The sequence below is a fragment of the Helicoverpa zea genome, chromosome 3, assembly GCF_022581195.2.
Source record: "Helicoverpa zea isolate HzStark_Cry1AcR chromosome 3, ilHelZeax1.1, whole genome shotgun sequence".
NCBI lineage: Eukaryota > Metazoa > Arthropoda > Insecta > Lepidoptera > Noctuidae > Helicoverpa > Helicoverpa zea.
The window spans coordinates 1,941,781-1,964,639 of record NC_061454.1 but is presented as its reverse complement, the minus strand read 5'-3'; the positions used below and the strand labels follow the sequence as shown (position 1 = coordinate 1,964,639).

Here is a 22,859-nt window from a genome sequence, read left to right as displayed (position 1 = left end):
ATTACGTAATAAAGTGTGTCATTGTTTTTATTACCCATAGCATACGTATGTATGTGCATTTTCTATAGAATTTTCCTCTAAAAGATGAGCTGTACTATTGAACATAGTAGTTGGCGCCTCGCACTGCGGTTTCAAACGGTAGGTAAACAGACGATGGATTTTATATGGCTTTAGAAAATGTTCCTGCAATTTTTCTTTATTAAAGAAAGTGACTATTTTGAAGTAGGAAAATCATGTGAAAGATGAGAAATACATTTGTAAAAATTGACCCGAACACTTTAAAGTTGTTCTTGGGAAGGAACACATTTTAGATTATATCAGCTGGAGTTTGTCTTAGAAACACAATAATATTAATTTTGTCAAAAAGACAAAGCAATTAAAAATTGGTTTACTTATCCCTCCTCCATTCTAAATCAATGATTCTTCCTTCCACCTCCAAATCCATCTTTTAAAGTTGGCTAAACACGGTTTTCCAACTTACGTCAGTCATACAAATATGTTTCCGATCTACCACATGTTAACTTCAAAAAGATAAAATTTTTCACATTTACAAAACCACATTTTCAGCTAGTTGTAACGAGTTTGCTCTGAGAACAGGAAAATACTGAAAATATTACCGACTTGTTAACTTGTAAATATGATAAAATAAGTGGTGAGAAATATTGTGCTAATTTTCATTGTATTTTTATTGTCACCATCATAATAAATGGCAAGTATGTATATAACTTATTAAATAAATTTTGTAATGTCAAGTGAAGTAAGTAGAGTTTTTCAGTGTAGCTTAATATATTCCTGAAAAATGAACATAAAATAAATTCAATTTGTTTTCTATAATGTTTAAAAATTAGCTTTTAATAAAGATGATTGAAAATTAATATTTTGTTACTAATATTTAAGTAAGTAAATCATGCATTTTACTGATTTACTTACCTACTTTTTTAGTGACCAAAGAAAAATGGTGGTACAAAATTCTGTTACGATTTTTTTTTAATGTGTTTAATTTTTATCCCTGATAAATATTTTTTATGAACTCGAGTCCGAAATAAGTGCAATATAAACAAATAAAGATTCACCACGGCTGCATTCTTAAAATCAGTTAATCAACTATAACAATCAATAAAATATGTATTTACAAAAATGTTTAGTATATAAGAAGTCATCTTATTGTATTGCTTATGTATGCAAAATATATAAATTTCTGGTCTGTTCTAAGCAGTCCAAAGGTTGCTGTAAGCATGATTATTCTCGTGTCAACTATAATAGGTACCTGTTTATATTATACTATTGCAGAGGAATGCATTGTCTCAAAGATTTTATGTATTAGGTGATTTATCTTAGCATTTTTGCTTTATTTTCTTACCGTTGCCGTACCGTACAGTTCCGTCTTCATATTTTCAGTTATTTATCCATATTTAATGTTTGAACCTCATGTAGAGACTGCCTCGTTGGCTCAGGGCTCAGACGGGAGCTCGGTCTCGTGTTCGATGCTAGGTCTGGTTGAAATCGCCTTGGTGGTTTTAAGAAACCATATAAAGCAGGCTGAGGTCTGGAATTTGGTACCGTACATAGGAGAGGAAATAAATGTAGATCTTGCGCCTGATCTCTCTCCGGTCGGGTCGGATGCAGTCTCTTCGGGCCATGAGAGTGGAAGAATAGCTCTCTATTGTACTTCTGATATACTACATTTTTACCGAATTTATTTTAAACCATAAAAGGGCGTGTCAATGGACCTAAAAATAATGCCCGAATATATCGGCGTGCGCTTCCCTTGGTCTGAACACAAATAACCTCGTCATGACGTCATTGCAAACTGGTTGCCGACTTTACAAATTATAAAAACTCCAGTATGTCTGTAGGTATGTGTACTAACATTATAGACCTGAACAGTTTGTTTGAACGCGCTAATCTCAGGAACTACCGATCCGATTTGAAAAATTCTTTCAGTTTTAGATGGCCCATTTATCGAGGAAGAATATGGTTTTAAAATATTTTTTCTCCGGGTTCGTGGAGAAGTTCCTACGAGATGCGGGTGAAATCGCTAGCTAAAGCTAGTGTACGTATATAATTCCGAAACTGCAGTGTAAAGTGTATGGTATTTTAATTCATCATCCTCCGAGCCTTTTTCCCAAACTATGTTGGGGTCGGCTTCCAGTCTAACCGGATTCAGCTGAGTACCAGTGCTTTACAAGAAGCGAATTATAATTGGTATTTTAATTACATCCTTGATATTGGTAACTGACTAACTGTTGACGTTTAGGGAAAGAGGTGAATAAAATATTTAGTGTTTTGTGTCCTAGTGTGTTAAGGATAACACGTATCTTTACCTATTGATTGAGTCGTAAGGTTTAATTACCTTTGATTCACAGAATTTCAAGTTTTTTTCTTTCAATCTAGTTGCTAGGTAACAGAATACACAATTTTATTATACATAAAATAAAGGGTCTTGACAGACAGACAGACAGACAGACGGACAACAAAGTCATCCTATAAGGGTTCCGTTTTTTCCTTTTGAGGTACGGAACCCTAAAAAGATTCCGACGAATAGAGAATCTCCACCTTTTTGGGAAGTCGGTTAAAAATACCATCAAAGAACACTTATTATATATTAAACAAAACCAACTATCCTAGGTCTTTCTAGAACAAAAATAAACCGGCCAAGTGCGAGTCGGACTCGCGCACCGAGGGTTCCGTACAAATGCTGTATAGATAAAAAGTGAGTTTCGCGCCAACCGTTCAGTTTAGAACAATCATAGTTATGGTAATTTCGTGAGAGTCAAAGTAGTTAATATTTTTTATTTTATAATATAACTAAAATAGTAGGCCAGTACCTTGTAAAAGTTATTTTATTGAAGTTATTTATATACAACATTTTATAGTCATCATTCAGAAATCTGATTGAAAATAACTAATTATGTTTTAAAGGTCATGGGGCATATCTGACCCGCTTTGTAAAAAGTGGCGGACATGAATCAAAGTAGTTTTAAATCGTGGAGAATGGTATGACGTTTCTTTGAATATAAATATTTTATTAAAATTCCATGGAGACGAATGTCCAGGATCGTTTGAAAAATATAAAAGACAAGCAGTTTCAGAGGATTGTACAGCTTGCAATGCTAGTTTTTATTGTTAAAGACATTTCATAAAGAAGGAAGGTGCCAATCCGGATGACCAGGATCTGATGAGGATCTGGAAACCCTGAGAAATCGAGGGCAACTCTTGAATATTGTAGGCACGCATCGAGTCATAACCAGACATGTGAGTGTATTTTTGAGGGTATTGGTAAACAGTGAAGGTTTGGAGCTGATTTGATTATGGAGACTACAGAGAGTCAAGGGAACTCCCGAACGGTATGTTGCAACTACCACGTGTTTGGGCTTATTTTATTCGTATTGGCGAAGACTTTCCACAAAGATAGGTTTGACTGCCATTGTGGGATCGACAGCTAAGATCAGATATAGTTATGGGAACTCCTTTACAATTTATAACGTAACCTTGTGTTGGAGCTTATTTTATTTTAGGTGATGAGAATTCACTACTAACTTGGGTTAAAGCAGCCATTGCAGGAATGGGATCTTTTATTTTTGAGGGATTAATCACCTAAAGAGCCCCAGTTTCAGGTTTTTTTCGAAACCGCCTGACGACTTGTAGCTGTCGAATTGTAACAACGACTTCTAGAGAGTAGGATTCGGGGCTGCTGGCTTTACGTTTCTAGAGCCTTGACAAAAGTGTAATTCTGTCCCTTTCTTTGTTTTATAATGTCGGCATTATTTTATTTTGTAGCATTTTACAAACAAATCCAACTTCAAACATATAAAAAAGCAACAAGAAAACAAGAAAGAAATTAAAAAGATGTTAGGTGCATCGGTCTAGAAGTCGGTGTCTAGAGGATGCATCTATATTTATTTAACCACCGAGATCTACACCGATGCATATAAACAGTTTTCTTGTTGTTTTAGAAGTTGTTTTTTTTGTAAAAAGTTTTTATTTTTAACTTTTCGTCAATACGAATAATATAAGCCCAAACACGACGTAACTAAAACATACCGAGTTCTCTCGACTTTCTCACGTCTCGTCCTTTCTGATAGTTGCCCTCGATTTCTCAGGATTTCCATCATCAGATCCTGACCTGATGACAATGGAAATAAACGGCGAGTATACTCTTTCACTACAAAGAAATGATTTCTCAAATCCGTCAAACTTGGTCGTTTAAATTCCCCATTGAAATGAGGAAAATATTTGATGTTTACACCTGATTTTCTCTAGATTCCCATGGTTCACATTGATGCGACTAATGCCATAGTAAATCAGAGCCTTTATCATTATACTGTGCTATATTTCGTTTGTATCCGCCGTGGGTATGGTTTTCATACTAAGGTGCCCAATGACCTTTGAATGATTTAAAATTTTTCACAGTTTAGAGGCCATTATATTTAAGAAGTGTTTGATATGAATTTCACTTTTTATTCAAAACTTTAATATCTCTACGCGTTCATGTGAAAAAGGGTAGGTAGTAAGTTTATAATTATTAAAAAAAATATTTTATGTCATGTAAGCAAAAATAATATTTTAATATTTTATGTTACTTCAAATTTATCATTTTCGCAATTTTTCCTTTATCTGTACTATATAACGTTGCTTCGTGCCGAATTTTAAGATTCTGAGTTCACGGAAAGTACCTTGTAGGTTTTGATTCCCTAGCGTGTGACGGAAATTCGTCTAAGGTGTCGATAAAACTGCTGTATCTTTTGATCGCGTTAACTTAGAAGTTTGATTTTTTCATTGCTTAAAGGGACAATAGACCTAGGTATTTGGTATAAATTTCAATTTGGTGCCTTTATTCGTTCGTGAGAAATAAGGTAGTAAGTTTCATTTTATTAAAATATTTTTATTATATTATATAACAAAAAAATGAGATTTTCGCAATTTTTCCTATATTTGCATTATATAACAATGCTTCATGCCAAATTTCAAGATTCTGAGTTTACGGGAAGTACCCTGTAGGTTTTGATTCCTTTGCGAGTGTCGAGAATTTGTTGAAAATATCGACATAATCGGTTGCATCTTTTGATTGGCTTGGCTTAGAAGCTTGATATTTTCACAGCCTAAAGGGACAATAGACCCGAGTATTTCATGTGAATTTCAGCTTGATACGTCCACGCGTTCTTAAGATAAAGGGTCTTGACAGACAGACAGACAGACAGACAGACAGACAGACAGACAGACAGACGGACAACAAAGTGATCCTATAAGGGTTCCGTTTTTTCCTTTCGAGGTACGGAACCCTAACAAACAAAAACAAAAAAATTGCTTTTTCAAATCTAATCTATCCCTATTGAAATGACGTAAAATCACGTTGTACATGCGTGTGAGTTGAATGGCGAGCGTATGCGCACACTATGCTCGATCCGTCGACGCTTTTCGGATTAAATCGAGTGACGTAGTAGTAGGCACATTGATAACTTTAGATATTGTGTTTGAAAGGCATGTTTATTGGTGTTAAAGGTGTTATGAAATTCTTGGTTTTAGGGGGATTTACGTGGTTGGTTAATGATGTCATCATCAGTTTTTTTGGTGTGACACTGCAGGGAACAGGTCTCTTTTCATACAGAGATTGAATGAGCGTTAATCACCACGCTTGCTCAAGAGGGATTCAATAGTATCTTGGTGGTAATTCCAAAGTTTTAACAATTTGTTAAAAGATGATAAGGGTTAAAAACCCCAAAAATAATTGAGAATTGTAAGACAAACCCAAACTTCGGGATTTTTATACATACCTAATTGTAACTTAGTTCACGTCTCTACCAAAATTGTAACTATGACCACAATATTGACGGTAAAATGGGTTTTCCACCACAAAGTTATGTAATCAGACGCTAAAAAATAAGGTGGTAAATCCGCTTTCTAACAAGGTTAAATTGAAAACTTCAATATTTACTTACTTAAAAAATTTACAGAATAATTTGTGGTCAATTAGTAACTCGCGAAACGGATCGGGTATCGTCAGCAACATATCTAAGCAGCAAATCAAACCAAATTTTCAATTCCATCGTAAAGGATCATGATTTCTTACTGTAAAAACTTATTTTTTGAAAAGAGTGTCTATAGACTTTCATCATCCTCCGAGCCTTTTCCCAACTATGTTGGGGTCGGCTTCCAGTCTAACCGGATTCAGCTGAGTACCAGTGCTTTACAAGAAGCGACTGCCTATCTGACCTCCTCAACCCAGTTACCAGTGTCTATAGACTTTATTGCCGGTTTTTCTCCATAAGACCCACTCTTTAGAACCATGCAATAGCTATTGACGTTTCTTAAGCTCTTGTAATAGGTACCTATGAATGAAATAATAGGTCTATATGATATGAAAACATTTGACTTTAAAAAAACAACACTGATACTTTTTACTTAAGAATCTATGTATCTTAAAAAAGTAGATGAATATTCTGGTAAGGTACCGACGACATGCTGTGTAGCAGTTTTGAAAATTTACATTAGTTCAGCTACTTTTGAAGCTGTCTGTACCACATTTAATTTAATCATTACAGTACTAGTTAACTGAAAATTTGTACATTTTTACATTGTGTAACATAAAGAGATGCATTTTTAGCAACTTGCATGTTTGAGCAAGTTATTTTGAACTTTAATGATATTGAATTAAAATTGCTAACAGGAAAGCGCAGTTGTACCAAAGTCAATCTTAAGTTCAACTGGAGTTTGAGTTTTCCAAAAAATCTGGTCTTTGTATGCATCACAATTGGTTGCTATGTAGAATTCATCTATATAAGTCACCTTTCCAATCCTAGAATGAACTAGATTTAGCAGCCTGCTAAGTATATTTTAGCGCATTACAGATATTATATACGTAGGTGATGATGAAAATGACGTAAACGAAAATATTTAGTGATTTGATTTTTCAAATCGCAAACGTATTTTCTATTCTATATAACTCTAGTTACTTTAATGCACGGCCCTTTTCATAAACTGCATATCTGATTATTCTACAAACATATAGATGTACTTGATCTGCCTAGCCTTTTTCCAAACTATCTTGTGGTCAGCAGTCTTTACCACATACAGCTTAGTACCAGAGTTTTACAAGAAGCGTGCTGGAAAAAAACAAGGCAGATGACACATACACACACACACACACCTGTCATAGATATTATGTGTACACAAAATTTACCATAACGAAAGCCTATGTGTACAACTTAAGTCATAGAATAAAAATAACAATTTATCTACCAGTCTGCCAAGCGACAGTCACAGTAACAGTCACACAAACAACATATTAATTGTTTTAAAGTATTAACTCATACTCAACTTTAATGAGTAATTAGTAACTATTTGTTCAATGTTCAGGGGAGTGTTTGTACATCTTAGTGAACTGACATGATGATACCGTTGGAAATGATTGCGAAAGATATCTTCGCGTGTGGTTGTTTTTTCCTGTTAACTGCGATAGTATTTTTATTACCTGCCTTGCTTTTTTCTAACTATGATGGGTTTGGTTTTAAGTGTATAGAGAGACTGCCTGAACATGTTGCCACGATTACTTATCAATAAATAAATACTTTTTTAATGCTAGAGTCGTAAAAAGATAGCTACCAAAATGCCTAGACTGAACCCTTTACACATGAAAATTATCCAATCTACTACATTTTATATTTGTATAGAGTTTTACTTTCATTGTTAACTTTAAAGTGAATGAGTAGTTGGTATGGCAATAATGCGCATTGACCTGTATTTGTTTTTATAATCACGATACATGATATTATAACGCAGTGAAATAGGGGGCGTGTAATATTGAAATATCTGCCTTCTAAAACTAGTGAGATATGACCTTTATAATACCTAGTAATGTTAATTTATTTATTATAATATAGCTTTCCAATGGTGAAAGAATATTTAAAATCGGTCCAGTAGTTTTTGAGTTTATCCATTACAACCAAACAAACAAACAAAGTTTTCCTCTTAATAATATTACTATAGACTATTTTCGAAAGATTCCTCTAAATTCTAAATTACTGAAATTTATTTATTTCTGACCGCATTAATAAATCAGATTTTAATAGGCTCGTAAACTTCATAAAAAAAAAACACTTTTAAATTACGCTTATCTTAATAAATATCTAATTAAACTAAGCAAACACCAATCCAAAAATAAAATTACCAAAAAAAAAAACAAAGTCTTATTATATAATTAATTACTCAAATAAAATTAGAATCGACAAATAATTACAATTACAAGTACATAAGGTCTTTGAGTAAATACCGATTAGGTAAAATGACTGTAGGCTAGCAACCTGCTACATTGCTACGAAGCGTTTGAGCACTCGCTCGGCGCGTGCTACGAGCTACGAGAAATTTTATTTTGCCTACTGTTTTGAAAATGTGTGATTATATAAGTTTAGGTGAAAAGGTATGTTTGAGGTATGTATTAGAATTAGGGGCGGTTTTTTAAGGGAGATTTTAATTGTTGGGTTTATTTACTATGGAAATAATAAAGGTGAATAACTATGTGTTTCTATGCTCAAAAATCGAAACTTAGAATTGTTTTTTTTTATTAATTTAGTAATGAGGTAGAGGGTTCCCCAAAAGACGGTTATAAGGGGTTAGTTCAGATGCATAGCTACATAATCATTCACGATAGCAAGCTTGTACAAGGAGATTTTATTATTATTTAGCTTATGCTGTCCCTCTGCTGGGCAAAGGCTTATCTCCCTCAATCTTTCTCTGTCGGTGGCTGTCTGTGGCCAATACAACAACCTTTTAATTAAAAAGTTACTATTTAACTTTACAACGTACAACTACTCAACCAAAATTAACACAATCTTAATTGTCCCACACGAACGTCACTACAAATCGTCAACATGACGTGAAAATCATCACTCGGTATCATGATACGAAGCATATGACAGTCATGATCATATGCAAAGGAAATTCACTAGCACGTCACAAGCATAGCATGGCCTGGCTTAAGCATATGCATGTGACGATATGGCGTCAAAATGGTAACGTTAGTAAGGAGTTTCCATTGATTTTGGCAGCTTGTGTGATGCGTGATCGGGGAAGTCTTTCTTGAAATAGATTTTGTTTGCGAGTGAAATTCTATGACGGTATTGTTTAGGTTATGGTGTACCTATAGAATAGAAAGAAAAATTCTGTAAATAAAGTAATATCGTTTGGACGAACTATTAAAGAAAAGGAAATAGCATAGGTAAATAGATAGTAGATGGGAATCCTAGTACCTAATGCTGAATCGTTTTGTTAATTTTATGCCAAATCATAAGTTCCTACCTTGGTATAGATAATAAACCTTTCGAAAAATATTTGTAGTACTATGGGCTTTTAGTACCGGTAGTTGTCAGGGGCAGTCAGAAGCCAGAAAGTCCGTCATCCGGTCTTACCAAGAAGTTCCCAGTTCCCAAGGGTTTCCCAGCTAACTAGGATGAGGAGGTCAGATAGGCAGACGCTACATCAAGAACCCTGGTACCCAGCCGAATTCAGTTAAAATGGAAGCCAACTCCAAAATAGTTGAGAAAATTAGTAAGACCAATAATGATGATAGGTTTCATTGACACTATGCAGTTAGCTACACTTTCTCATGAAAGCCTTTTATGGCAAACTCTAACTCAGTATCAAAATACGTCAAAAGCCAACAAGCGCAGGTAATCACCAACCCAATGCATGCACAAATCATATGCATCGGAAATGCAACGACGTACCGTTGACAACGCTCGCGTGACGCAACTGGCGTTAAAATGTCAACTGTAATAGCAATTTCCACTAGCATTTGGCAAGAGTGTAGCATTTTCTATGTAGCGTAGATACACTCTTTCTTTGTATTTGTTTGCATAGTAAGTATACGTATGAAATTATTTTCGTAATTTTTTTATAAAAATATTGAATATAGAGGAACATATCGCTGGTAAAGTATGTATTTTGAAAGTAATCGGAAATCATCCTTCGAGCCCTCTTCCCAACTATGTTGGGGTCGGCTTCCAGTCTAACCGGATGTAGCTGAGTACCAGTGCTTTACAAGGAGCGACTGCCCTATCTGACCTCCTCAACCCAGTTACCCAGGCAACCCAATACCCCTTGGTTAGACTGGTTTGTTTGCATAGTAAGTATAGATGAAAATGTTTTAGAATTTTTACTATAAGGAAAAAATATTGAATATAGAGGAAAGCATATCGCTGGTAAGCATGTATTTTGAAGGTAATCGGAGAGATTAGGTACTATATAATAGAAAACGCAACTACTTAAGCATTATGTGAGTATGAAAGTGTTACATATTTAGTCGAGTCGAAAATAATACAACACAACGCAAAGCCGAAGATTTTTAACCGACTTCTTTAGTACGGCTTCATAGATTTGCTTTCCACAGATGACAGTACTATAGGAATACATTGCCGCAGGCCATGTTTCCCGTGGGTTTCAATTATAATTCAACAATATTAACAGGTGCTCCCTAAAAATAGCTTACGTTAGATAAAATTAAATATAGGAAAAGGTGTAAGGTCACCCAATTAAGAACTACCTCGAAATGTCAAACAAACCTTTTTTCTCGTTTTTTAAGGCCAATTAAAAGGTCTGTTAAGACAGGCTAATTGCGAATATTTTTTATATAAAAAAATATTTTATATTTAAGTAAAAAATGTTTAAAAAATCGAGAGGCGAACGAGTGTTAGTCTATACTCTAAGTATGTATGGATACTAATAATATAAATAAGTAAGAAGAAACATGCTTTTCTTTGTACCCTAAAGGCTCCGAAACTACTGAATCGATTAAAAAAAATCTTGCCCTGTTGGAAAGTTACACTCTTCCCGAGTAACATAAGTTGTATTTTATCCTGGTACAAGCAGTAGTCCCCACGGGACGTGGGTGAAACCGTGGGAAAGTGGCTAGTGTTTTATAATGTCGATAGACAGGCCCCCTAACCGTATGCCAAAAGGGGTGTGTCATATAGGCCTCTTACTTAGAAGCCTCTATAAGTAAGACGTAAGACTTTTTGCGATTATAGGTGTGTCACGAAGTTTAGCTTTTCCTTACAGAAAATTGTATCAGGACAGAGTAGTAATTCTTTTAATTACGATAATTATAATTTTTTTTTAAGACACTATTTTATTGTTGATTGAAGTTTTCCTGATATTAATTTTATGTAGAGGTGAAAGATATCGGATTTCAGGACAAAGGAAATCCTAATTTTGCTTTTCTTACAAATATGTAGTTATGATTTCACACGCATTAAGACGTGGCTGCCAAATCGTTATAGTTCCCATGAAATTAGTGATACAGTGTTCGTTTCCACGAATGAGTTTGTTTTCATCTCAGTTTAAGATGATGCAACAATTTAGAATGAGAGAGTTATGATTGCCAAGTAACAGTCGTTCTTAGTAACAGGCAAATGTTACCCATTTCTAATAAGCAATTTGTTTATCTCTTGGAAGATTTTTTACTAATCTCTTTATCGGCATTTAAAGACTACTTACAAGTTATAAATATTGCCGATAAGCATTGTGATTGCTAAATATTTAGTTTATCAGTATGTTAATTGTCGTGTGTTTTCCGTTTGAAATGTTTTGGGTGTGATATCTGCAGTGATAAGGTCGGCTAAGCGCGTTATCAGCCACGGCCGGCGGCGGCGGCGGGTGGCAGTCGGGACGCGGGCGCCGCGCGGCCCTGCTCGCGTGCTATCGCGGTATACCTCGTCATCAGCTCTCACCAGCCCACCAGGATGTGTGTCAGTGTGTTCAGTGTACAGTGCAATCAGTGAGGTGCAACAAAAACAACGGACTTGTATAAATAATTCAGTTTAATCTTTTGGAAGCTTAACGTCGCTAACAATAACATATTTCCTTACATATAGATGCTACTTAAGTAGACATAGGACAGTCTTAGAGATGAGTACAACTACAACTAGGTAACGATCATGAGATCTGGATCACAGTCGAGGTATGTCGAGCCGGCGCTCAGTGCGCGGGCGCGACTGCGTGCACGGGCAGCGGCGAGGGCAGCAGCTTGAGCACGGGCGCCGGCGCGCGCTCCTTGCTGTGTCTCTTCACGTGCTTGGCGAGGTGGTCGGAGCGCATGAAGCGCCGGCTGCACACGCGGCATCCGAACTTCTTCTCTCCCGTGTGTGTGCGCTTGTGACGGGACAGCTCGTCCGAGCGCGAGAACCGGCGCTCACAGCCTGGCCACGCGCAACGGAACGGACGCTCGCCTGTGTGGGTCCTGGCGTGCGCTTTCAGGTGGGACGATTTGAAGTAGTTTTTCCCGCAGCCGGGGTAGGAGCACTCATAGAGGCGGCGGCGCGCGGCGGGGGCCGGGGCTACTAGCCATAGCGCTGTGGTGGGCAGCAGCGTGCCGGGCATGAGCACGGCGGGCGCGGGGCGCGGCGCCAGCGGCACCCAGCCCGGGGTGGCAGCCGGGGACGGCGCCTGCGGCACGCGCTGCTCGTCGCGCGCCTCAACGTGCGCGGGCAGGCACTCGGGGTGCGGCGACGGCACGCGAGCCTCCTCCACCTTGGGCGGCGGGCTGGGAGGCTCCACTGTGATCGGTGGCACTACTTGAGCTTGTGACGCAATGTATTTAGCTTGCGAGTAACTGTGCCCTCTATTCATTTTGAATTTGAGCGTTTTGAGGATGTTCATGTTGATGTCCTGCGGCGGCGGCGGCAGCGGCTCGGGGCTGCAGGTGCCGTCCTTGTGCGCGCGCATGATGACGGAGGGCCGGCAGCAGGGCTCGGGCGGCGGCGTGCTGAGCAGCAGGCGCGCCAGCTCGCAGCGCGCGCGCTTGTTGCACTCCTCCTCGCCCTCCGAGTCCGAGGGCTGCGGCGTCACCAGCCCGGTGGGCGGCGGAGACTCGCGGGCGCGCTTCACTGCAGCCTTCTTGTAAGGTAACTCGACCTGCGAGACAAAGACAGATGCACGTAAGTGAACGGTCGCTAGCTGAGCGAGCACGCGCGCACTGCGTGATCGCGTCGTGCGCTCTTACCGTACTTTCGATTGCACAAATGGCACTGAGAATTTTTTTTTTTGGACGGAAATATTTTTTTTTAGCTTTGCAAACATATTTTTGAATTTTTCAATAAGTTTTTAAGACGAATTTGAAAAGACACTCACTTTGTTTTCCATCAACGGTGGCGTTGACGGCGGTGAGAGGGGTCCACAAACTTCGAGCAGAGTCGACATTCTGATAATACTACTAGCATTCAACGCAATAAAACTTTCTTTTTTAATTCACAAAACTTGTGTTTTCGTTTGGCGCTTCCGCTGTTGGGAGCCGTGTGGTGCTGCTAGCGGGCGGCAGACGAATAAACCGTTCGGCTCGCGGTCGCCGTACGAGGCATGCGAGTGCGGGGCGCGGGGGAGGCGGGCAGCCAATGGGAGCGGGCGGCTCGGCTGCGCGGGCCAATGGGCGGCGGGTGATCACGCAGCCGGCGCGTGCCGGCGCGTGGTGTTCACGTGCTGCCGGGCTGACGGCGAGGCCGCTGACGTCAGCGGCGCGCCCCCGCATGACGTCGCGAGGGGCGCGGGCGCGACAAGGTCGCCGGCTGCACCGCACAATCAATGACACTCGTTTGCATCTAGCTCTACTATTTTGACAGTTGCGGTTCGACGACCCGCGCTCCACATTCGCTACTTTCGACAGATACACGATACGCGTCTAGTACCAGCTTTTACACCTCTCTCTGCAGTTTGTATGCATCATATATTACTTTCAGTTGTTCTGTTAACATAGTAATGAGAAAGATGATTGCCCAGATAAATGTTATCACGAACAAGTGAATTGTTTCACCCACCTCGTTGTTGTTGTTGTATCAGCGAATGATTAGATAAACCCGTGTACCTACGTGTCTAGTGTAATAACTTCAAGCGAACTAGCGATGCGTCACTAGTAGATATATCTATGAAAATACGCTATTATTTTCTATGCTAAAATCTTTATTTATGACTAAAACCATTCTGTATATGACGCAAGAAGTTTCAAAAAAAAAAATAGTCACAAAAATATTTTTTCGACATCAAAATATTTGCTGAATTTTAGGCTGAAGCGCTGTCATTGTATTTAAAACCTTACCTGTATGCATTTAAATGTTATTTTCATGTATTTATTACCTTCATCGCAAACGAGTCATTGACCTTAGCAAGTCGCGGTGTACAAAACGTTGACAATTTGGTGGTGTAGGTCAGCCATTCTGTGTTCTTAGTTTCTCTCGTCCATCATTTCGTAAGAAACCACTAAACACGGTAAAAAGAAAACTAAAGTTCTATTTTTAATGTAAACTAATTTTACACAGTGTCTATATATCTTGTTGCCTTTAATTTTAAAGTTATTTCATATTTATTCGAACTAAAAAAGACATCGATAGTTTTATTTTTGCCTAGTCGTAAAATTGTGTGTTGTGTTTAGAAATTTCTAGTTTTTCGGGTTCTTACAAGTCACATACCTAGATAGAAGAAACAGTTATAAAAGTTTATTTTAGGCCAGAAGTTTATTTCTAGTAAATAACCCGTTTTCTAGAGTCTAAACACTATTGCATAGGAATCTCTTGAGCCTATAAGAATCACTATATATTGTATGTCTTCATTCTTATATTAATTTATGCTAATCAGAATATTATTTTATATTTCAGGAAACATACCTAAGTAGGTGTTTTATTTATTTACAGCCTTACTTATAAACGTGAATTAAATATAAGTAATACTTAAGGGCTGTTTAAGAAAATTCTTACTTATAAACGATGCTTAAGCATGTCTTAACTAACATTTAATCACTACTTAAGACTTTAAGTAGTGATTAGTTAAAATGTTGCTTAGTAGGTGATTAGAGATTTTAAAGTAAGGGGGTTAATGTTTCAGCAGCTTGGCAGCTGGCAAAATAAAGAATGGAGCAAAACAATTGAATGGGTGTGTTCAAGAATGGTATAAATAAAATACAGTTGGAATGCTTATTCTAAGTATAATTCCCAGGTATATGGTAAATATAAACTTCTCATATTTATTTTTGAAAACGAGTGTTTATGCACTACATATTTAACATGTCAAAAGTTCAATGACCTTTAGACCTGCATCACAATAAAAAAACACTTTAATCATTAAATTAGTAACACCAATTTTTCTACAATTTCCAATAAAATACGTTACTCATTTATGCTAATTTCTTACGCTGTAGTACCCGTTACAAGTTACCTGTGTGTCTGTGTGTATGAGTGACGGGTGTTTGTGTGTGTGTGTGACGCATCGCGCTAGTGTTGTGAAAGTGAGGTCACGCGCAGAGTGAGTGATCGGGGATGGTTTAAAGTAGGGGAGGTAGCGAGGTCGGGGATGGGACTTTGGACTTTGAGTGACGTATTTTATTTATTGTAATATTTGATGTTTTATTTTTCTAGGTTTCTAGGTAATATTTTTTTTGGTAATATTAAAATAAATACTAAACCACCAATACCTTGAATTTGATTCCTGTTCCCGAAATCAGTAGTCACATTTTTTTGTAGGTATATAATTTGAAAAATAATTAAATATTTCAAGCAAGTAAATAAATAGAAAAAAATATATGTAAAATGTTTTGAATATCGAAATAGGTACATATTGAGTTTAAAAACAGAGGTCTATCATCCTCCGAGCCTTTTTTCCCAACTATGTTGGGGTCGGCTTCCAGTCTAACCAGATTCAGCCGAGTACCAGTGCTTTACAAGGAGTGACTGCCTATCTGACCTCCTCAACCCAGTTACATAAAAATAAAGGTCTAAGTATGTTACAGTAATTTTGCTACATTGCGCGTAGAATGACGCGGCGTAGTGCTACGCGTCACGGCTACGATGACGTAGCAATGACTACGAGTTTTTGTGATTGCGGTGGTAAGTTATTTCGAGTGTGTGTGTTTTTTTTAATAAAGTTTATTTAAATATACATTTAAACATACATTTTGTTTCAATTATTTCTTAAACCCTGACAATAAATATTAATGTCGAAATAACTATGTCTACCTGTCTGTCCGGCTTTCACACCAAATTCAATAAGCACAGCTAGTATTTATTAAATTACATCAACCAATAATAAATGTGAAATTATACTCACTTTAACTATTCTTTTTCGAGTTATTCCCAATTTGTCATTAGTACCGATTGGTCACCAACTATTTTTTCCATACATCAAATCCCAATTGGTCATTCGAGCAAAATAAATAATTTAATATTTAAATTTTGAGTTCCGATTCGTCACCCGCATAAAATTTCACGTATCAGAGTACCGTCAGAAATAAAAGTGTTAGAAGAAATTTTAAATGAAAAACTTTGATGTAGGTAAAGGTATAGCTCTCATATAAATATAATAAAATTTACATTAAAACACAGGTGTAGACAACATGGGCATTTTATAAACCCGAAAATGTGACTCGATACTTTTTGTGCCGGTAATAAAAGTACCAGGGGCCCATAACTAGAAAAGAGATTGTATACATAAAAATGATGAATGATGGTGTAAATTGGTATGTTTATCTACAATAAGGAAAAAAACGTAAAATCCTGACACTCTTGACTGCTATACTCTTGTAAGTTATGCGGTCTTAGTACACGGTGGGCAGTTCCATGGACACTCGTTGATTGGTATATTACTCATCTGATTTATGCGATCCTGGTATTTTGGTTTTGGCCGTGCGGTGTGTGACGCCGTTGAAATCGCGATTTTATTAATAGCGTCTTGCCATGTTCGGAAAAAACATAACCAAAATAAATAAAAAAAAACATATTACAATATTGTAAAGCTTATCTTGTTGACAGTACTTTTTACAAAATAAAGTACGGATGACCAATTGGGACTAAGCAAAATAAAATATTTTATTGAATGACCAACTGGGACACGTTTTTTATGGATGCCAAATCACTAAAATGACGAATCGGGCATAACTCTCTTTTTCAATACTTCCTGCATATTAAGTAATTCCCCCGGGGCAGGGGTAAAAGCACTGGCAGAAAAAGTATTTTAGTATAAGCCACAAACAGCGAACTAAACGCTGTAATCGTCCCACTTGGACCACACACCACTTACACATATCCATGTGTGCGTAAACGTGATGTAAACAAACTCGTTTACTATGCCAGTGTGCGTGTTGTTTGGGGAAACCACGCGTGGTGACGTATGATATCATCATTGTTATCGCTATCACGGTATCACGGTAGCAGTGTGGGTCATGATGACCCGGGCGTGTGACGTCAGACGTATTTGGGAATACTGGGATTTTGGTGTTCAGTTTTAGGGAACATTTTGAGCATATTTAATGTAGGTATGTTTTGTCAATGTGTTCATTGGATAGCCTGCTGTTATTTCAGAAGTGTAAGTATTTGAACTCGATTTTAGTTAAAATTTATCAACCTCAGAATACTTACGTGTGTACGTAGTACATGTAATACCTACGTAATATGATATGACACTACGTATTTTCCCTGACACGGAAATTAAATTCAGTGTTTATTATCATCTTGATATATTAGGATAGACTACATATTATGCCTTGTTATTGTACCACTGCAGGGCACAGGCCTCTTCTCATACAGAGAAGAAATGAGCGTTAATCACCACGTATGCTCAAGGCGGATTGGCGATTTCAGACTTCTAAAGTCCAGGTTTTCTCAAGATGTTTTCCTTTACCTTGACTCAGTATTTGGTGTCTGAGACATAGGTAGAAAGTGCCTACATAATGACTTAAAAAAGTCAGTCTTCATTTACCAATTAGTGAACTACAAACAATTTTTTTCCTCTTGATAAACGTATTAAGATAACTACCAACGTTAATTATACACCATCGCAAATAAATACTGTATGATGAAAATGTACTTATTTATCATATAATCGGCGTTCTGCGTTTCAGAGTTAGTGTCAAAGTGCCAAAGTGCCAGCGTGCCACTAAGTGGTACTTTTCTGACGCAATTGCGTGATTATTGTTAACGTGGGATCGAATATTGTATCATTTGACATTTGTGAAACCTTGAGGAAGCTAGACTTTATTATTTGTAAAGGGATCAGGGATAAATATAGTTTTTTTATTTAGCTTATGCTGTACCACTTCTGGGCAAAGGCCTGCCTGGCAAAGCCTTCCATCTTTCCCATCTTATCCGACTAATATCATACTTCCTACTAATATTTCCTACTAATATTAAAAACTAGCTTCTGCCAGCGGTTTCACCCGCATCCCGTGGAAACCTCTGCACGAAGCCGGATAAAATATTGCCTATGTTACTCAGGAAGAGTGTACCTAGCCTATAGCCTTCCTCGATAAATGGGCTACTTATCTAACACTGAAAGAATTTTTCAAATCGGACCAGTAGTTCCTGAGATTAGCGCGTTCAAACAAACAAACAAACAAACAAACTCTTCAGCTTTATAATGTTAGTAGGTATAGATGTGAAAGTTTGTGAGAATGTATGGATGTTTGGGTCAGGGCTCAATATCCGTGCCGATAACTATACTTAATGATAGAAAGTCATACATTACATACCCATCCCAATTATAAACCTTAACTACAAAACAACAGTTTCAACTAAAAACCGTTTAAAAACAAGGAAAATACTGGAAATACTCCGATCACGCTTGGCTGCACACTACGCGTTCGTGTTGCATGCGTTTGCGCATAATGACATACATGTGTGTGTGAGTGTGTGTGTGTTACTGTGAAGATGTGTTTGTGTGTGTGCTGGGTGTGTCCGTTGACCGGCCTTTGTTGTTAGTGTAAAAAGTGGGTGTAGTGTTTTGGTTAGCGTCAGGAGCGCCGTCACAATTCTCCGATCCTCACGAAATACATATAGAGAGTTGCTACCTAATTGCTACCAGCTACCATTAGTTGCTACCAATTGCTACCCTCGTGGTTTTGAAGATATTCAGCATCCAAAGGTGACAGCCATTCTGATATCAGGATGGCTGTCACTTTTCCCAGTGTGAAGAAACGGCGCAAAAGTATTGAGTTTTTTTTTCACCCAGAGTTGCTACCTAATTGCTACCCTCCAGAATTAAATTTTGGGCCACAAAGATTTCCTGGATAAAAAGATATTTAAAAAATGAGTTTTTACGCCCTGCCAAATTAAATTAGCAAGCTGTCAGTTAATACAAATGAGTACTTTTGACGTAGGCGCTATCTATTATAATCCGACAGCTGATATAAATGCGGCCGAAAAGTGAACTAAAGCAAGCCGCCATCTTTGAACATCATTTTTGATTAGGTGTATTTATAAATGTTACCTGTTAAATGAAATTTCCCGAAATGCATGAAAAAAGTATTTATTATAATAACCTCAGCCTTCGATTGTTAACACGAAAACATCCAGTAAGGCCAGTCGTGTAAAAATCATACCCAACTCTACGTAAAACATGAACTGATTTGGTCACAGTAAAACAATATTGATTTTATTAAAAAATATTTTTATTTCAGTCACCGACTTAAAATAGACTCTTATGCAAAAAAAGCGCCCATACGAAATCTTAGTTTTAAGGACTAAAAAAAATTCAAAACACCGACGAACATTCTGCAAGCGATTAGTCCAAAACAAGGTTTACAAAGGAGATGGCCAAATTTTCATAGAAAAAAAACCCAGAATCGACAGCAATGAAATGGTTACCAATAGGTTCTTTATGATAGACCTTTGATGGTGCCAAAAAATCCAGACTGAAATCCATGGGGTATAGGAGCTATTTCATATTATCGCAAAAATAGGTTATGTTGAATATATGTTGATTTTAAAGATTATTAACATCAAGGGACATAAAAAAGCAAAGTAAACTAACATTATACAAGCCACTAGTAACAACCCCATAGTTTCAGAGTTGGCCTGGTGATTAAAAGGTCTTGTATTTAACCACTCCAGATACGATTAAGCACCGACCTTACCTACTTGGAGAGGTTTCGCAGTTACATGCAACCTTCACAACTGGCTATGAAATGTTTTTGGAGAAATTGTCTTTGAAAATCGCGCCATGTGACATTGTCAAATATAACAAATGACTTATAGTGCTACAAGGATCTTTTGGCACTTGGATGACATTGACAGGAGGGCGTTAGTGTACAATTAGGGTTACCAGCAAATAAAATCTCCCCAATAATAGGGAATTGTTTGATTTCCATTCCGTGACTTTTTTACTTATGAGATGTTCGTGTGATATAGGCCAAGGCTATTATTACATGAAAATAAAATTAAAGGTACCTATGTCAATGAAATAAATAAAAAAAATATCATATATTAAATTCGTTTACTATAATTATGTTCTGCAAGAACTACGTCCAGAGGTTGCATGCGATTAAATTCTTCATCATCTTCATCCTGAGAATCATCGTCGTCAGTGCTTTCCTCGCTATCAGAGCATAACCTTATGATAAATGGTTCGTCCAAATATCCATCTTTTTTTCGGTACTCTTCTTCCAGTTTCTTAACGTGGCCACAATGATTGCGCCATTCCTCGACAGAAATGGTATCGAATGCATTTTGTACCATGTCAGGCATTTGGTTTGGTGGCCTCCCAATATTTATCTCGGCTACTTTTCGTTTCATGGATGCCCAGATCATTTCGATGGGATTTAGATCACAATGATATGGTGGCAAACGACATATCTGAAAAAAAAATAGAATCTTATTCATCTTCACATTGGGTTGGTAATGTTGGTATTAAGATTTTGAGAAAAAAGGGTAGGTATAACTGAATTAAGTAATAGTTACCTTGTGACCCAGTCCTTTTAAAATAGCATCCACAGCATACACTGGTTCGGGTTTGTTTCTATTTACAAGTTCTAAGAGTTGTGGTCTTGTATATTCTTCTGAATATTCAATGTTGTTTATTCTTAACCACTCGATGATTTTATCTTTCCTACTGCTTGTGTTTGGGGGTTTGTTGACGCTTGTGTTGTGATATGGTGCGTTATCCATCACAATTAGACTGGGCTCCTTCAAATTGGGGGACAACTTTTCTAAAACCCATTTTTTAAAATTTGTATGGTTCATGTCGTCGTGGTAGTCACCACTCTTTGTTTGTGACTTAAACACCAAGCAAGCATTCTCCACAAAGCCTTGATTACCTCCGGCATGAACGATAATAAATCTTTGACCTTTAGAGATGGGCTCTAATACTCCATCTGAAATTTTAAAAAATAACTATGAAACAAAGCAGAACACTCAGAACAAAAATCACTCTTATAGAAAGATGTATTATTCAATAAGTAATAGTTCTGAAAAAAAGTTGTAAAAAATATATTACTCAATAATATTAGGAGATCATTAAGTAGCCAATACCTTCATCATCATTCTGCCAACATTTCCCAGCTGTATGACCGGAGTGAATATAGGTCTCATCTAAGTAGACTACAGGTAGTTTTTCTGTATCGTCATTATGTTTTAAAGTCTGAAATAAAATAATTTTATGGTTAGTTTGCAAATTGCTAAACAGTTTTATTAATGATTGCATTAATTTTGAATAGTATCTGATGGTTTAGATAAGCAATATTGTGTGGGCACTTAGAAAGAGACCAAGTGTATCTTGGTGTTAATGTTGTTTCATGAACCACCTTTCAGCTACTGTCATGGTTCCTTTAAATGTCGATTACAATCATCAGCAGTACCTAATAGTAACCGGGACCACCAGCTCAACATGCCTTCCAAACCAAGGAATCGCTTAATTTTCAGACAATCTGGTGATTCAGCCTGCAATGTCATAACCAACGGAGGAAAATTCACACAAAGACAATTTGCACGATGTACTACAAACTTATAAGTATATGTATACCTGCAGATAACGAGCACGCCAAGCAGTTATATCATTACGTTCCATGAGGACCTTTCTGTTGCTTATAGTTTTTCTGAATCGAAAACCAATCATTTTTATATGTTGTCTGAGAATTTCTCGGCTGCCTGTGAATCCAATCTCTTCTCTAAGTACTTGCAGCAACTTATTCACTGTTGGTATTTCTTTTTTGAAAGTATAAAATTCATGGATCTTTCGTCTAAGAACACCAATATCAAAATTGTCCATTAAAATTTTATCCTTTCTTGTTTTTCTATTTTTTCCGGGAGTAACTATTTTACTCGATGATGCTTCAGCCAATCTTCCTTCATTTCCAATTCTTGCAACAGTCCGTAAAGATATACCTGAAATCGTATTTTATTTAAATGATGTGAAGGAAAAATCTATCTAAAAAACTTACAATTTTAGGTTATGTATTCGTGGTAATATCGGGCACTGTGTATGGTATCACTAACCTGTTGCAGCTGCGACACGCTCATTTACCCTTTCAAATGGAATAATCGGGGCACAAGATTGCTTTTCTTGCATAAAATAGTCCTTCACTTTTAAAACCACCTCTCTAACACCACTTCTTATCACTTTTGGCATAATTTATAAAGGTTTTTACTAAATTAAAGCACGAACAAACACCAACTTCAGCTATCTGTCAAAAGTGACGCTTTGCAAGATGGCGGCGTTAGTTCCAAAATCGGCCACGTGCCAAAAGATCCTTGTAGCACTGTAGCAATGTAAAACGGTCCAATCACGAGTCTGCATTCAACTTCTAACGAACATCAAACAGTAAAAGTAAACTTTTTTGTGAACTAAAATCTTGATCGAAAAAACGTTATAAAAAGAGAACCCCATGGTTTTTAGATGTTTTGAAATACTTTTTAAAATCCACAAATTATACTGAATCCAATCATAAATATGAAGTTCCTGTCGACTCTGGGTTTTTTTTTGGCCATCTCCTTTTTTAGCAATTTTAAAATATTCAAATTTAGAATACACTCTCACGCATGCTTGGCTAACCTTTTTGATGCTAGAAACATACTACAATCATTACAACCCTTTGAAACACACATAAAGTCCTTAAAACT

At 37.1% G+C, this 22,859-nt stretch overlaps 2 protein-coding genes across 2 annotated transcripts; both read right to left on the bottom strand.

Moving 5' to 3' along the window:
- Positions 1–11,795: 11,795 nt before the first annotated feature.
- Positions 11,796–13,338, bottom strand: LOC124645993 (Krueppel-like factor 16). The gene is made up of 2 exons (XM_047185999.1): positions 13,123–13,338; positions 11,796–12,906 (listed from the first exon to the last, which is right to left on the bottom strand). The coding sequence occupies exons 1-2, from the start codon at positions 13,189–13,191 to the stop codon at positions 11,971–11,973; spliced, it is 1,005 nt and encodes a 334-aa protein (XP_047041955.1). The 5' UTR covers positions 13,192–13,338; the 3' UTR covers positions 11,796–11,970.
- Positions 13,339–20,224: 6,886 nt separating this feature from the next.
- LOC124645992 lies at positions 20,225–22,489 on the bottom strand. Its single transcript, XM_047185997.1, has 5 exons — positions 22,236–22,489; positions 21,763–22,124; positions 21,273–21,381; positions 20,703–21,115; positions 20,225–20,597 (listed from the first exon to the last, which is right to left on the bottom strand). Exons 1-5 carry the CDS (start codon positions 22,366–22,368, stop codon positions 20,229–20,231), a joined length of 1,386 nt encoding a protein of 461 aa, XP_047041953.1. The 5' UTR covers positions 22,369–22,489; the 3' UTR covers positions 20,225–20,228.
- Positions 22,490–22,859: the final 370 nt, after the last annotated feature.